Genomic DNA, 13125 nt, shown 5'->3' with positions numbered 1-13125 from the left:
GCTTTGTGTGCGTGGATGAGGAGCTTGAAGGTTATCTTCTTGTTGACTGGGAGCCAGTGTAGGTCTCTCAGGTGGGTAGTGATGTTGCTGCCGCAGGGGATGTCGAGGATCAGACGTGCTGAAGCCTTCTGGATGCATTGCAGCCGTCTTAGGAGCTTGGCTGATGCTCCAGCGTAGAGGGCGTTACCGTAGTCCAGCCTGCTGGTGACGAGGGCCTGGGTGACTGTTCTTCTTGTTTCACTGGGGATCCACTTGAAGATCCTACGTAGCATTCGGAGGGTGTTGAAGCAGGAGGAGGAGATGGCGTTGACCTGCTTAGTCATGGTCATGGTGAGGGTGGAGTCGAGGATGACCCCTGGGTTGCGCGCGTGGTCTGTGGGAGTCAAAGCAGTTCCCAGTGTGGTCGCCCACCAGGAGTCGTCCCAGGCCGAGGGGGTGGACACAAGGATGAGGACCTCTGTTTTGTCAGAGTACAGCTTCAGTCGGCTGTTCCTCATCCAGTCGGCGACGGCCCTCATTCCTTCGTGGAGGTTGGTTTTGGCTGTGTGAGGGTCTTTGGTGAGGCAGATGATCAGCTGGGTGTAGGAGATGAGGTTGAGGTCGTGTTGACAGGCCACGTGGGGGAGGGGTGCCATGTAGATATTGAACAGCATCGGGCTGAGGGACGAGCTCTGGGGTACTCCGCAGATCATCTTGGTGGCATTGGAGTTGTAGGAGGGGAGGCGGACGCTCTGAGTTCTGCCGGAGAGGAAGGATGTGGTCCAGTCCAGGGCCTTCCCTTGGATTTCGGCGTTGTGGAGGCGGTGGCAGACCATGTTGAAGGCGGCTGATAGGTCCAGGAGGATGAGGGCTGCTATTTTTCCGTTGTCTAGCATGGTCCTGATGTCATCTGTGGCGGCGATGAGGGCGGTTTCGGTGCTGTGGTTGCTGCGGAAACTGGACTGGGATGTTTCCAGGATGTTGTTGTCTTCGAGGTAGCGGGTCAGCTGTTTGTTGACTATTTTCTTGGTGACCTTAGCCGGAAATGGAAGCAGGGGGATGGGCCGGAAGTTCTTGAGGTCCTTGGGGTCTGCCTTTGGTTTCTTGAGTAAGGGGTTGCATCTTTCCGGGAAGGTTGCTGTCTCAAAGGAGATGTTGATGGCTTTGCTGTGAGGGGGTGCGATGGATGCGCTGTCTTTGTTGAAGATGTGGTGGTGGCATGGGTCTAGCGGTGAGCCGGAGTGGATGGTCTTCATGATCTCTCTGGTTCCTTGTCCTTGTCGTTGACGCTTGTCCAGGAGAGTTGATGGTTGGTGCGTGTGGTGGTGGGGGCGGTGGTCGTCGTCATGGCGTTGAAGCTGTTGTGGATGTCGGTAATCTTGCGGTGGAAAAGGTAGCCAGTGAGTCGATAGGTCTTGCGACGGCGGGATGTAGTTGGCGTTGGAGCCACATTTGATGCATTTGGTTTGTAAATGCAATAGCTTAAATGCAACTTCTAATCTGCCAATTAATCAGATGCATTACATTTTGTACTTGAAAGATAATAAGTTATCAGAGAATCCAAAGTACATGGTTAAGGGCCCAAACTGTAATTTGGCGGACAGAGCAATCACTGTTGACCTGGCAGAGGACTTAACGTCTGCCCGATCGAGACTACTCCGATTCCCAAAAGACGGCAGTCGCAGCGGTTCCTGTTGGCGCTGTTTACAGTTTGGTGCAGGATCCTGCACCAAATTATTATTTTTTTTTTTCATTTTCAAAAAGAAAATCCTGTAGCAGGATTTCCCTTTTGGGCATAAAAAATACTCCCCTCGCCATCGGAGTCCTCTTCCATGGTGAGGGGAGGATTTATCAGTTTTCACTATCCCTTACTCCCAAGGTTTTCCTGGCAGTTACGGGCATTGAAAACTGACCTCTGATTCCCCCCAATCTAAATTAGGTAAACGTAATTCGAGGACTGCCTCCTACGGCCCTTACTCCGCAGGGCCTTTGGGTTTAATCGCGGTAGAAACAGAGTAGCCTCCACTGTGATTAAACCTAAAGTCCACCCATATTTAAATTTGGCAGGTGGACCATTATGTTGGCGGAATAACAGATTATCTAAACCGCCAAGATATAGATCGGCCCCTTTGTCTTTATATCTTCTTTCTTTTGTGTGCTCACACTAGTAGAACAGTCTTGTTACATTTTGTTTTTACTTAGGTTGAGGTTGTAATCTGCTTCAACTTTGTTTTTAAATAACCAATTTCTAAAACATTAAATCGGCCAACATTTTACTGTATATTCCACTATCTTGCAGAATACAAGCTTCATGAAGTTCTCTGTTACAAGTTTTACTGTTGCTTAAAATGTAAGAATTACATTCTCTTGAAAACCAAATTTACGGTTTTTAATCCCAAATCATCCAACTGCCCCCTTCCACACTTGGACGGTACGGTGCTTGAAAGAGTTACCACTTTCGAATACTTGGGGGTAACATTGAATGACAAGATGGATTGGGGGTCCCATATAGCCAAGGCAAACATGAAGTTGGCCCAAGCCGCGGGAGGTATTTTAAAGGTCCATAACGAGTGTTCATCCAAAATCTTGGGACCTCCAGTGGAAATCTATAAAGCACAGGCGAGAGGTGGGGCGCTCTATGGTGTAGAGCTATCGGGCCATGCCAACGCCTCTTCGCTCTCTAATACTGAGAATAGCTTTACTAGGGGCCTACTTAGACTCCCACAAAGTACACCCTTGATCCCGTTACGGCTCGACTTGGGTCTGGCCCCCATACAGGAGGTTATCCCTAATCGCCACTTGAGCTTCTAAGCTACAGGGAGGACCTAAGGCACCTACTAACCTTAAGGGGTGTGGTAAAAATCCCTTGGCTAAAGCATGTTAAACATCTATGCAAAGCTCTGGGGAAGGGCGACTTGTGGCTTTCCCCGGAACAATCTTCTGCCTTGACCCCTAGGAGGACGCTGGCCAAAGTACTCTAACAATATCGAATGGACCAGATGGTATCAAAACCATCCTTGGGTAAGTTGGCCAGCGCCTTTCTCGAAGTAAAGGATAATTATCAATTCGAGAAATTTACGGACGATATCCAGCCCCCACTGGCGAAGAAATTATATGTCCAATTTAGACACGGTTCTCTCCCAGTGAGGGCAGTGACAAATAAATGGTCGTTGGCTCATAATGTTCCTAGCCTTTGCCCAGGGTTGAAAATGTTGAAGAGACTTATCTGCACGTTCTGCTCTTCTGCCCTCTGTACGCTAAGGCTAGATCCAAATGGATCCTCCAGTTATGCAAGACCAGGGGTTTTAGGGATTTTAGCGAAGTATTCAGATTATTGAAATACGACTCTTCCCCTTTGACTGTGTTTGCAACCTCCAGATACCTTTTTTCTATGTAGTGTACTAGAGGAGCTAAAATCAAATGACAAAGCTGATATAACTGTGCTAGTACTCCCCTCTAACTCACTAGGAAATTTTTCTAAAACTGTGAATGGTTTGTTTTTACTTTTGTTTAACCCTTATTTATTGATATACTGTACTTTGAGCGTTGTCTAATTATGTGCTCCCTGAACTGTTGTCTAAAGGTCTGTTTTATTCAAATATGTATTTTCTGCTTTTATGGTTTTTAACCGATAATAAAGCCTTTTTGACTGACAAAAAAATGTAAGAATTAATAGCAGAATTATGAAAAAATGAATTCATCTTATTGAGCAGTAAAAGTGTGTATGGTCCTATTGACATATGAGAGTAATCTCAGTGATAATGAGCACTTATAACATCTAGTTTTGATGAATAGACTTTGGAGGAGTCCCCAAGTATTTGCTGTGTCTCTAGCAATCTAGTGTTCTTTGTTTAGCAAGTACTTGATTATTAGCAAAATATCAGGCAATTTTGCATGTATGTTCATTAGGAACATATTGCATATTTGGATGACCCATAATTATAACTTGGTTGTCACAGTAGAAGCTGATTAATAGATTTGTATAGATTGCTGGGCAATTCTGAACTATGGTGCTAGCGAATACAAGCTGAAGTGAGTGGTGGTGGTGATGGTGGTCAGGTTGGCCTGTCGTAGTTAAAGGGAAAGTTCCACCCTTCACTTTTTGGGCTTCAAATGGCCCATAATGAAAAATCCCAGAATCATTTTGTTAAATTGGTCTAGTAAAACGCCTGTAAATTAACAGCTGTAAGAATTATACTTGACAGGTACCATGTTTCTCAATCCTTGCTATCTTGACCTATTTCAAGAGGTACTTTGTTACTTCGTGCCAGTGGTTCTAAATAAAGTATCAAAGTAATATATGCCTCTTTTCTACTTGAAATATGTCTTTGAATATCAAGTAGGGATTAAGATGGAGGCCCCCAGCATTAACTTTCATGTTAAAAGTTTGTAAAATGTTGCATTGGAAAATAATACTCTGATTGAATGATTCTGCTGATGTGGATTGTGCATTTATTCCTTGCCCAAAAAGGCAGGGTGGATTAGGTGCCCCCTTTTACTTAGTACATACTTATTGACTGATGGGAATTCGTCCACAGAAGTGTTCTAATATAAAATTGCCCAGCTCATAGCGAAGATACCTTAACATTGTATTAGCAAAGTTTAACACCTAAACACTGGTTTTGCGTAGGGTCATTTTGTGCTCATGTTCCGGGTTTGCATTAAAGACCTTGTGTTGCGCTCCACAGATTTGTTTGCCTGCACTCTCTCCTACAATGACGATGGGTACAGTTCAGCGATGGGAAAAGAAGGTTGGGGAAAAGCTGAGTGAAGGCGACTTACTAGCGGAGATAGAGACTGACAAGGCAACAATAGGTACCTATTGAAATGTGAAAACAGTGCTCCCCTTTTCTGCTTTTCTTAATCTTTTCCTGCTAAAGTTTTGTGAAAACTGCACATTTGTTTTACAAGGTTTTGAAGTGCAAGAAGAAGGTTACTTGGCAAAGGTTCTTGTAGCAGAGGGAACAAGAGACGTACCTCTTCAAACACCGCTATGCATTATTGTGGAAAGGGAGTCCGATATTGCTGCATTTGCTGACTACAAAGAAACTGGGGAAGTGGTTGATATCAAACCCAAGGCAGCTTCTCCAGCTCAGGTAATGGAAGTTATTAATGCATTTTTCAGAACAGTGGAGCTACGTGTTTATAACTCTGCAGGGTGTCTCATTATGTAGGTTTAATATGTATTTAAAAATTAAAATTAATTATCACATATCTGTACTCTTACGTAAAGTAGTGAGATGGGATTTGTAGTACAAAACAAAGTCCAGCTACGAATGACCATTTGCATTAGCTCAACAATTTAATTGACTAGTTTGACAGTTGATTAACTAGCCAGCGATACTTTACAAGGCCACAATTTGATTTAAACTTGTTGCAAGAAATTGAATACTCCTATTGTAATTTAGCCATTGGTGAACATTCAATAACCTACAACACCGAAATATTGTCGGAATAGTCTTTCATTCTAGTACTGTAATATGCATAATTTCTCCTAGTCCAAAATACATCAAATTATATAATTGACTAATAAATCAGGAAAGAAGACTCCTTTGTTCAGTAATGTCATCACTACATGCATTTTAAACGGTTGTACATAATTTCATAGAAACATTACTTCTTGGAATCCTGGACTACGATTACTGAGAAACCATTTTACCTAAAGTGTTTAATGGGAGTTTGCAGGACGATTGGCATTTACCATTTCATAGAAACAAATTCATTTATTTGTCAGGTATTGGTTTCAATGATTTACTTCACAGGTCTTAATTTGATATTTTTTCATTGTCAAGCAGTTACTTCAGATGCTTTTAATTTGCCAACCAACCGCATCCTCTCATAACACTATCCATCCTGCCCCCTTGAAAACCTCTTACCACTATTAAATTACACTCATCCCAGACCCCTAAACCCCACCCATCACAGAACCATTACATTTATTTCAACCCCTACATCCCATCCCTGAAGTCTAAATACCCTCACTACTCATAAACTCCACCTATTCCTTAACCCTAAAAATATCCTCACCACACCTGAACACCTCCATCCCTAACCGCCTAAAAACCTCTTTCTACATTTTAAACTCCACACATTCCTTATTCCTAAAAACCCTTCATCATCTCAAACCCTTCCCTATTATGATATCTTAACCCTCATCAGGACTGTATCCTGCAGGCTTGGCTGCCCGCAGAAGGGTTTCACTGGGCCTGACCACAGGGTTGCCTGCTTGTGGGGAGGGGAGTGTGGGTGCGGTACAGAGAAAAGAAAAAAAAATATATATATACATACACACACATATATATATATATATTTGGGCGAGTGTGTGTGTGTATATATATATATATATATATATATATATATATATATATATATATATATATATAATCAAACTTTGGGCGGGGTCCACTGGAGGGCGGAATGGTTGGATGTTTGCAGGAGTTTGCTGCTAGCAGATGTTTGGGAATAGGGCATGTCTCATTGCAGAAGTCTGTGCACAGTGGGAGGTTGGGTACAGGGACTGGCCACACGTCAAGTCCTGTGCTTAACTCCAAGCTTTTCATGGTTGAAGACCGTGCCAAATCCATGCTTTGTATGCCCAGAGTTCGTTCTGTCCTTATGGAGACAAATGTTCTAATAGCCTTGTAGACTGCCACAGTAGGCTGTACCAACCATTGAATAGCACATCACTTATTATAGGCCCCTCACTATGGCTTGGATCAATAACACTACATTAAGTCTTTCATGTCTGCTGTAGATCTCTACAGAGAATTGTAACATTATATTAACATGAAGACCGAGATATGACCAACAACAATGTTTTTTTCCTAATTTTTGGTCCAGTAAATGCGTGTCTTAAAAGACCTTTTTAGGTCTCGGCTAGAAGCGAGCGAAGCTCGCTCTCGCCAGAGACCTTATTGTTAGCGGCTCAGCTTCCCAGGAGGACAGCACTGGCCGCGCGCGCCGATTTGTTAAGGCCACGCGCACGAGAACGCGCTCGCGGCCAGGTGCTGTCCTCCTCGAAAGCTGCCTCCCTTCCCCGTGCAGGGCGGGCCGCCGCGCTGCCTGCGGCGACCCGGAAGCATTGCCGGCCAAACCGGAAGTAGGTGCTGTCCTGCAGAGCACCGCTTTTCAACTCTCTGCTCCTCATTGCCGGAGACTGCTTTTCTCGCTCCTCGTCGCAAAGTGAGTAGCTGTACTACCTAGCTTCCTGCCCTCACCCGATGCCTTGCTTTAAATTGCTTTTTGGCGCCTGTCTCTGTCCCTCCCCCACCAAATGCAGCAAGTCTAATGCTGTTTTATATATTTATGAAGTGCGCTGTATGACTTCAAGTGCACACGCGCTGTTTTAGTCAATTGCTTTCCGTTCCATTATTCGCCGCCCTCCACCCTCCGAAAACAAACACAGCAGAAGCAGTCCTCCATTGGTCCGCCCATTCTCCGAGCAAGCCTCCACCATCTCCCTGCTCAGGTCGGGAGGAGCCCGCCAAGGCGTACTGCACATTGGCAGACACAAATGTCGGACATCGGCAATCTGAACTGGACCTTGCCAATGCTTGTTAACTTCGCTCCGGAACCACTCACGTATCCTTAGATGCCCCTCCTCGAGCTGTAAACTGCAAATGTTTCCTAGTAAAACAGGACATAGCACAGTGCTGCCACTGGCAGTGGACATCAAAGATGGACGAGTGTACGTTCCTGTCTGCGAGAAATAAATGTGAACATATTTGCATGTAATCAGAGTCCAGCCCCCTTTGCAGAGCCAGCTACCCCGGGCCGGGACCTCACCTTCCCAAATGGAGCATATGTTAGTCCACTCCCCAGGACCCGTGCAGCTGGCTCACCCCCGCAGGGGAGGCCTGGCATGTGAGGGGGCTGGCGGGCACAGGATGAAAACGCCCAGAGTGCGCTATGCCAACCCTGCGTGGCATCCCCCAGCCCGAGGGACATCCAGGGCCTTTGTGTACGGTGGTCACACCCACAGAGCAGGGGACACGGCTTCTGGAAGGGATTATGCGTGTGCAGTGATGTGTGTGCCAGCCTCTTACTTGCTTTTATATATGAATTTCACATTGACGCGGTGCCTTAAAGACATGGATACCACATATGGCACTATTGCTTACAAAGTGGGCAGTGCCAGTGGTAAACATTGGCACACCGGCTCTGTGATATATATAGAATATTGACCCTACTGTGACACTGATGAAGACATAAACAGAAAAGAACACTTGTTTTGATAACCGGCCTGAATTCACAATAGTTTAAGGCGCCCCTCGCGTTCAATAATTTGATCACATTTGAACCCATTCATATCTAAGAATTAGAACATTTCACAAAAACAGTAAAATAATGAATAGAAAGATAAAATAGCTTTACTTATAGTGGTATCAACATTAAATCCTTATTATACTTATTAACATTATTAATATCAATAATAATTATTGCAGTCCTATAATTATTATATTGGCATTAGTATTTTATTTGTTATTATTACTGTTGTCTTTTTTTGTTAGTACTTTTTTTGTCTCATGTCATTGGCATGCTACTCTATATTTTCAGCTAATAGGCAAATCTTTTTTCCCACCGTTCTCTCTCTCCACTTTTATCTTTCATTCTCTTTGCCTACCTCAGCCTCTTCTTCCATGACAACTTTTCTCCTTCTTTCTTGCCGTCCCACTGCGCTCTCTCTCTTTGTCTCTCTCTTTGTCTGTGTGTGTCTCTCTCTCTCTCTCCCTCTTTTTCTTTCTCTCTCCCTCTTTTTCTCTCTCCCTCTTTCTTTCCCTCTTTCTGTTTCTTTCTCTCTCTCCCACTCTTTCTCTCCCTTCCTCTCTTTCTTACCCTCGCTCTTTCCTCTTTCTTTCCCTCGCTCTCTCCTCTTTCTTTCCCTCTCTACCCCTCTCTCTCCTCTTCTTTCCCTGTTTCTCTCCCTCTATTTCCGTCCCTCTCTTTCTCTCTCTCTCTCTCTCCTTCTTTCCCCCTCTCTCTCCCTCTCTTTCCTTACCTCTCTTTCTCTCTCTCCCGCTTCGCTTCTTCCATGATGACTTTTCTTCATCTTTCTTGCCATCCCACTGCGCTTTCTCTCTCCTCCCCTTTCCCTCCCTCTTTCTTTTACTTTCTCTTTCTCTACCTCTTTTTCTCAGTATCTGCCCCTCTCTCTCTCCCTCTCTCTTTCTTTCTCTCTCTTTCTTTCTCTCCCTCTCTCTTTTTCTCCCTCTCTCCCCCTCTCTATCTTTCTCTCTCTTTCTCTGTTTCTCTTTCTCTCTATTTCTCTCTCCCACTCTCGCTTTCTTTCCCCATCTCTTTCCCTCTCCCTTTGTCTCTCCCACTCTCTCTCTCTCCCTCTTTCTCTCCATTTCTTTCTTTTTCTCTCTCGCTCTACTCTCTCTCCCCATCTTTCTTTTTCTCTCTCCCCTCTCGCTCTCTCCCTCTTCTCTCCCTCTTTTTTTGTCCCTCTCTGTCTCTCGCTCTCTCCCCTCTCTTTCTTTCGCTCTTTCTCTCTCACACACACACTTTTTTCCCCCAGATCCATATATTTGTAACCACATCTTAAAATTAAGGTGGTGCGATAGGTGGCATTGCTCCCTGATAGAAAAAATGCAAAATGTAAAAAATATTCAGTCTCTAATTTGTATTCATGGCTACAACCAATGTTTGATTTCCAAAATGTGGTAAACCATACATTGCTAAGAACCTTCCTCAAATATGCTTTTCACACAGCATAAAGTGAATATAAATTGCTTTCTTAGCGCCCCAAAACATATTTTTTAGGTCTCGCCTAGACAGCATTAGGGTTAGTAATGCTCAATTAGAAAACATTTATGGTTGTGGTTGAAGCAAAATCAGCTAATAATTTTACGGATGTTGGATCACCCGCATGTGTCAGATAGCTCAGTTAACAGAAAATACAGAACATCAGCAGATAAACTGGTGGAATATTTTTTGGTTATAAATGGAACGTCGACAGATAAGGCAAGGATGAAAATGCATGTGCCAATGACTGGTAACAACAAGCATTTGCAATGCAATAGGTCTCACATTTACGCGAGTTTAAGCTATTAGCATTGTAAATGACAATGCGTTTTATTTATATTTCAAAAACCAAAACATAAATAAAAGGCCTTGTCATTTACAATGCCAATAGCTCAAGCTCGTTTAATACATGGGTCGTGTCGTCAGGCTTGGTAGCCAATATACAGGGGGGTGAGGAAATTTGACCAACTGGTAAAATGGAAAAGCAGTGAGTCCCCTGGGTTTACTGACTCCTGGTCACTACCTGTGAATAAGCAGACAGTGAGGGGGCAGGCCTACACAAGTTGGCCCAGTGCAGCAGGTTTTGGGGAACAGCTTGTCATTCATTAATAACTGCTGACTCTGGAGCTGGGGAACCAGGCTCGAGTCTCGGCGTCTGCTCAACATCCTGTGATTCTTGGCAAATCACCCAAAAATTATTGTGTCTGGTGTAATGTAACTGGTGCTCATGCAAAGCGCTCCAATACATTCGGGTCGAGTTCGTGCTACATAATACTGCCCAAAAAAATGGTAATGAATACTGGTAAATTCTTATTTTTTTTCTCCATGGTGATATATGTATTTTCTGAGAACCCGCGTCCCTGCTCCCATTAAATATGGGGGTGATTAATGGAAAAGTACAGGAGCAAATCTGTGTGTTTCCAGGGTTGGGGACTTTATGCACGAGGCAATTAAATATCCAGAAACTACAAAGTGTAAGCATGTTCACCCTGCTTCGGAAACGTATCTGGCACGAGCAGGGTTTTTCATTTACTTATGCAGGGTGCCCCATAAAACAGCCCTTGATCCTACTTTTAACGCTAAACATGCGAGCACTGCATTTTTAATTTTTTTTTATTTATTAAAGTTTTGTATAGCGCTAGCTGGACCCGAGGGTATCAGAGCGCTTCACAGCAAGTACAGAGGCATCAGACAGACATTGAGGATGGAAAACATGGCAAGGGGCACATGGGCGAATACAGATTGTACAATAGCAGCCATACAAGTTACCGCACCTTAAATACATAATATTCCACCAGTGCTCATTCCGTGAGCAACGAGGTGGAATTAATGCTTGCAAAAAAGCTTTCATTGCACGTGTGTTCCACTTGTGTGCCTAAAAAGACTGTAAATCGGGTCAAAAGTTTAGGAAAGATGGTTGAGCGTGACACAGAGTATTAGAATGGAGAAATCCCAGCTCTCTTAATTGGCTATTAAATGAGCGACCCGCAGACCGATTTTGCGCATGCGCGGTTTATCTTGCTGTCAGTTCTCCGGGGATAGCAGGTTAATGGTTACATGGTAAAATTAAAACGGGTGGGGAGAAAGGCAAGGGTATAACTCAATGGACTTGACAAAGACCCCTTCAGCCTTCGAGCGCTCTAAGTTACAATGGATCTCAGCTGCCTGCACTGGGGCAAAGATAGCTCAGTGGGTTGGGTCCTTGCTGCCTAGAACTGCGTGTAATGTGAAAAACACGGCCTGGCTGGCACAGTGTATCACCCTTTTCCGATTTAGGAAATTAGTCGATTAATGATGCATACTTAAAATGCCAATTAAACAACTGGTATGTGCTTTACACATGGTTTAGGTTATAGAGCTGGGTGAGTTTTGGATTCATTCTCAGTGATGAAAACTGAACGCTCTCAGCGTATACCTGCCCCGCCATCTCACCAACTGTGGCATGGTCGCATTTGTTGGGGTCTCTCCATCTCAGGAGATGTGCCGGAAGAGCCCCGGACCCCCAAACACCCGGCTGTGCTTGCTCTCCTGCCCCCTGGTTGTGCTTGATCTTCTGCCCCCTGACTGTGCTTGCTCTCCTGCCCCCTGGTTGCTTGTGCTTGCTTTCCTGCCCCTGCCCCCTGGTTGCTTGTGCTTTGGTCTCCTGCCACTGCCCCCTGGTTGCTTGTGCTTACTCTCCTGCCCCTGCCCCCTGGTTGCTTGTGCTTGCTCTCCTGCCCCTGCCCCCTGGTTGCTTGTGCTTGCTCTCCTGCCCCTGCCGCCTGGTTGCTTGTGCTTGCTCTCCTGCCCCTCGTTGCTTGGGCTTGCTCTCCTGCCTCTGCTCCCTCGCTGTGTCTGCTCCCCTAACCCATCGCAGTGTTTGCTACCCTGCCCCCTCGTTCGTTGTGCTTGCTCTCCTGCCCCCTGTGTGTGGGTGCTAATGCAATAGGTCTCGCATATGCAAACGATTAAGCTATTAGCAATGTAAATGACAATGCCATTTATTTATGATTTTAAAAAAAATGTCATGAGCAATGCCAATAGCTCTACCTGTAATAATGCCGAGACCCTTGCATTGTAAATGCTTGTTTTTTAGGGGAGGGGGGATGGGAAGAGGAGCGCAGATCGAGAAAAAATTCCTGGAATTCCAACCTAGAGTACACCTAAATGAAAAACAATTGGCACCTAGCCTTGTGAGCTAGAACTTGATTTTATATAGCTGGACAACTCTGCAGACCAATACTAATAACCTTATGGCATTGTACACAATGAAAACCAACAGTGCCAAAACATGGATCTGTCTTCTTTAACACTCTGGAGGACAGCTGCCATTACACTGGATCCTGGAGGTGTTTGATCCTGCAAGGGTGCAGATGACGTGGAGGCTCCCCCGTCTTCGAGCCGGCGTTTTTTGTCAGCATTAATCTCTTGAGAATGCCATGCATTCAGATACTTGCGCATCTCCGAGGTGCCTAAAGTGTATTGTTTTCTGTACTACAGCTGAAGAATTACTTGCGCAAGCTGCAAGTCAATGTCTTAGCAGACACTTTTCTGTCTCCTTCTCCGTTACCGAAGGACTGCCACACATTGGACTTTTGTGGCCCCTCCCGAGTCTCCTCATGTTTGTGTACCTCACTCCCTAAAGCTATTTTTTGTTTCTGTGTAGTAGCCTATGTGTAGAGGCTGCCAAGTCACAGAAATCAAGCAGAGTAATATTGTAAAGGAGGCAGGAACTAATTGGAGGTGCTTTTACTGTGAGTTATTGGTATTGCAATATCACAAAATAAAACCAAAAAGAGAAAACTAAGAACTGTATGCGAACAACTTCCAACGTAATCATTACTAGGGGCCGTTACAAGCCTCCCATGCTCCAACAATTAAAAAAGCAAACACCTTTCCTAGTTGACTCCTTTTTCGCAA

General features: G+C 44.7%; 1 protein-coding gene across 1 annotated transcript in view; it reads left to right on the top strand.

The window, feature by feature from the left end:
• The window catches only part of DLAT (dihydrolipoamide S-acetyltransferase), a 199589-nt gene that overhangs the window by 53397 nt on the left and 133067 nt on the right, over positions 1–13125 (top strand). The window contains exons 5-6 of the mRNA XM_086957184.1: positions 4668–4794; positions 4891–5075. Coding sequence (XP_086813310.1) covers positions 4668–4794; positions 4891–5075 — 312 coding nt within the window. The remainder of the gene's footprint in view (positions 1–4667; positions 4795–4890; positions 5076–13125) is intronic.

The sequence above is a fragment of the Lissotriton vulgaris genome, chromosome 2_1 (assembly GCF_964263255.1).
Source record: "Lissotriton vulgaris chromosome 2_1, aLisVul1.2, whole genome shotgun sequence".
NCBI lineage: Eukaryota > Metazoa > Chordata > Amphibia > Caudata > Salamandridae > Lissotriton > Lissotriton vulgaris.
The sequence above is the reverse complement of the archived record's forward strand: the minus strand, read 5'-3'. Positions and strand labels throughout refer to the sequence as shown.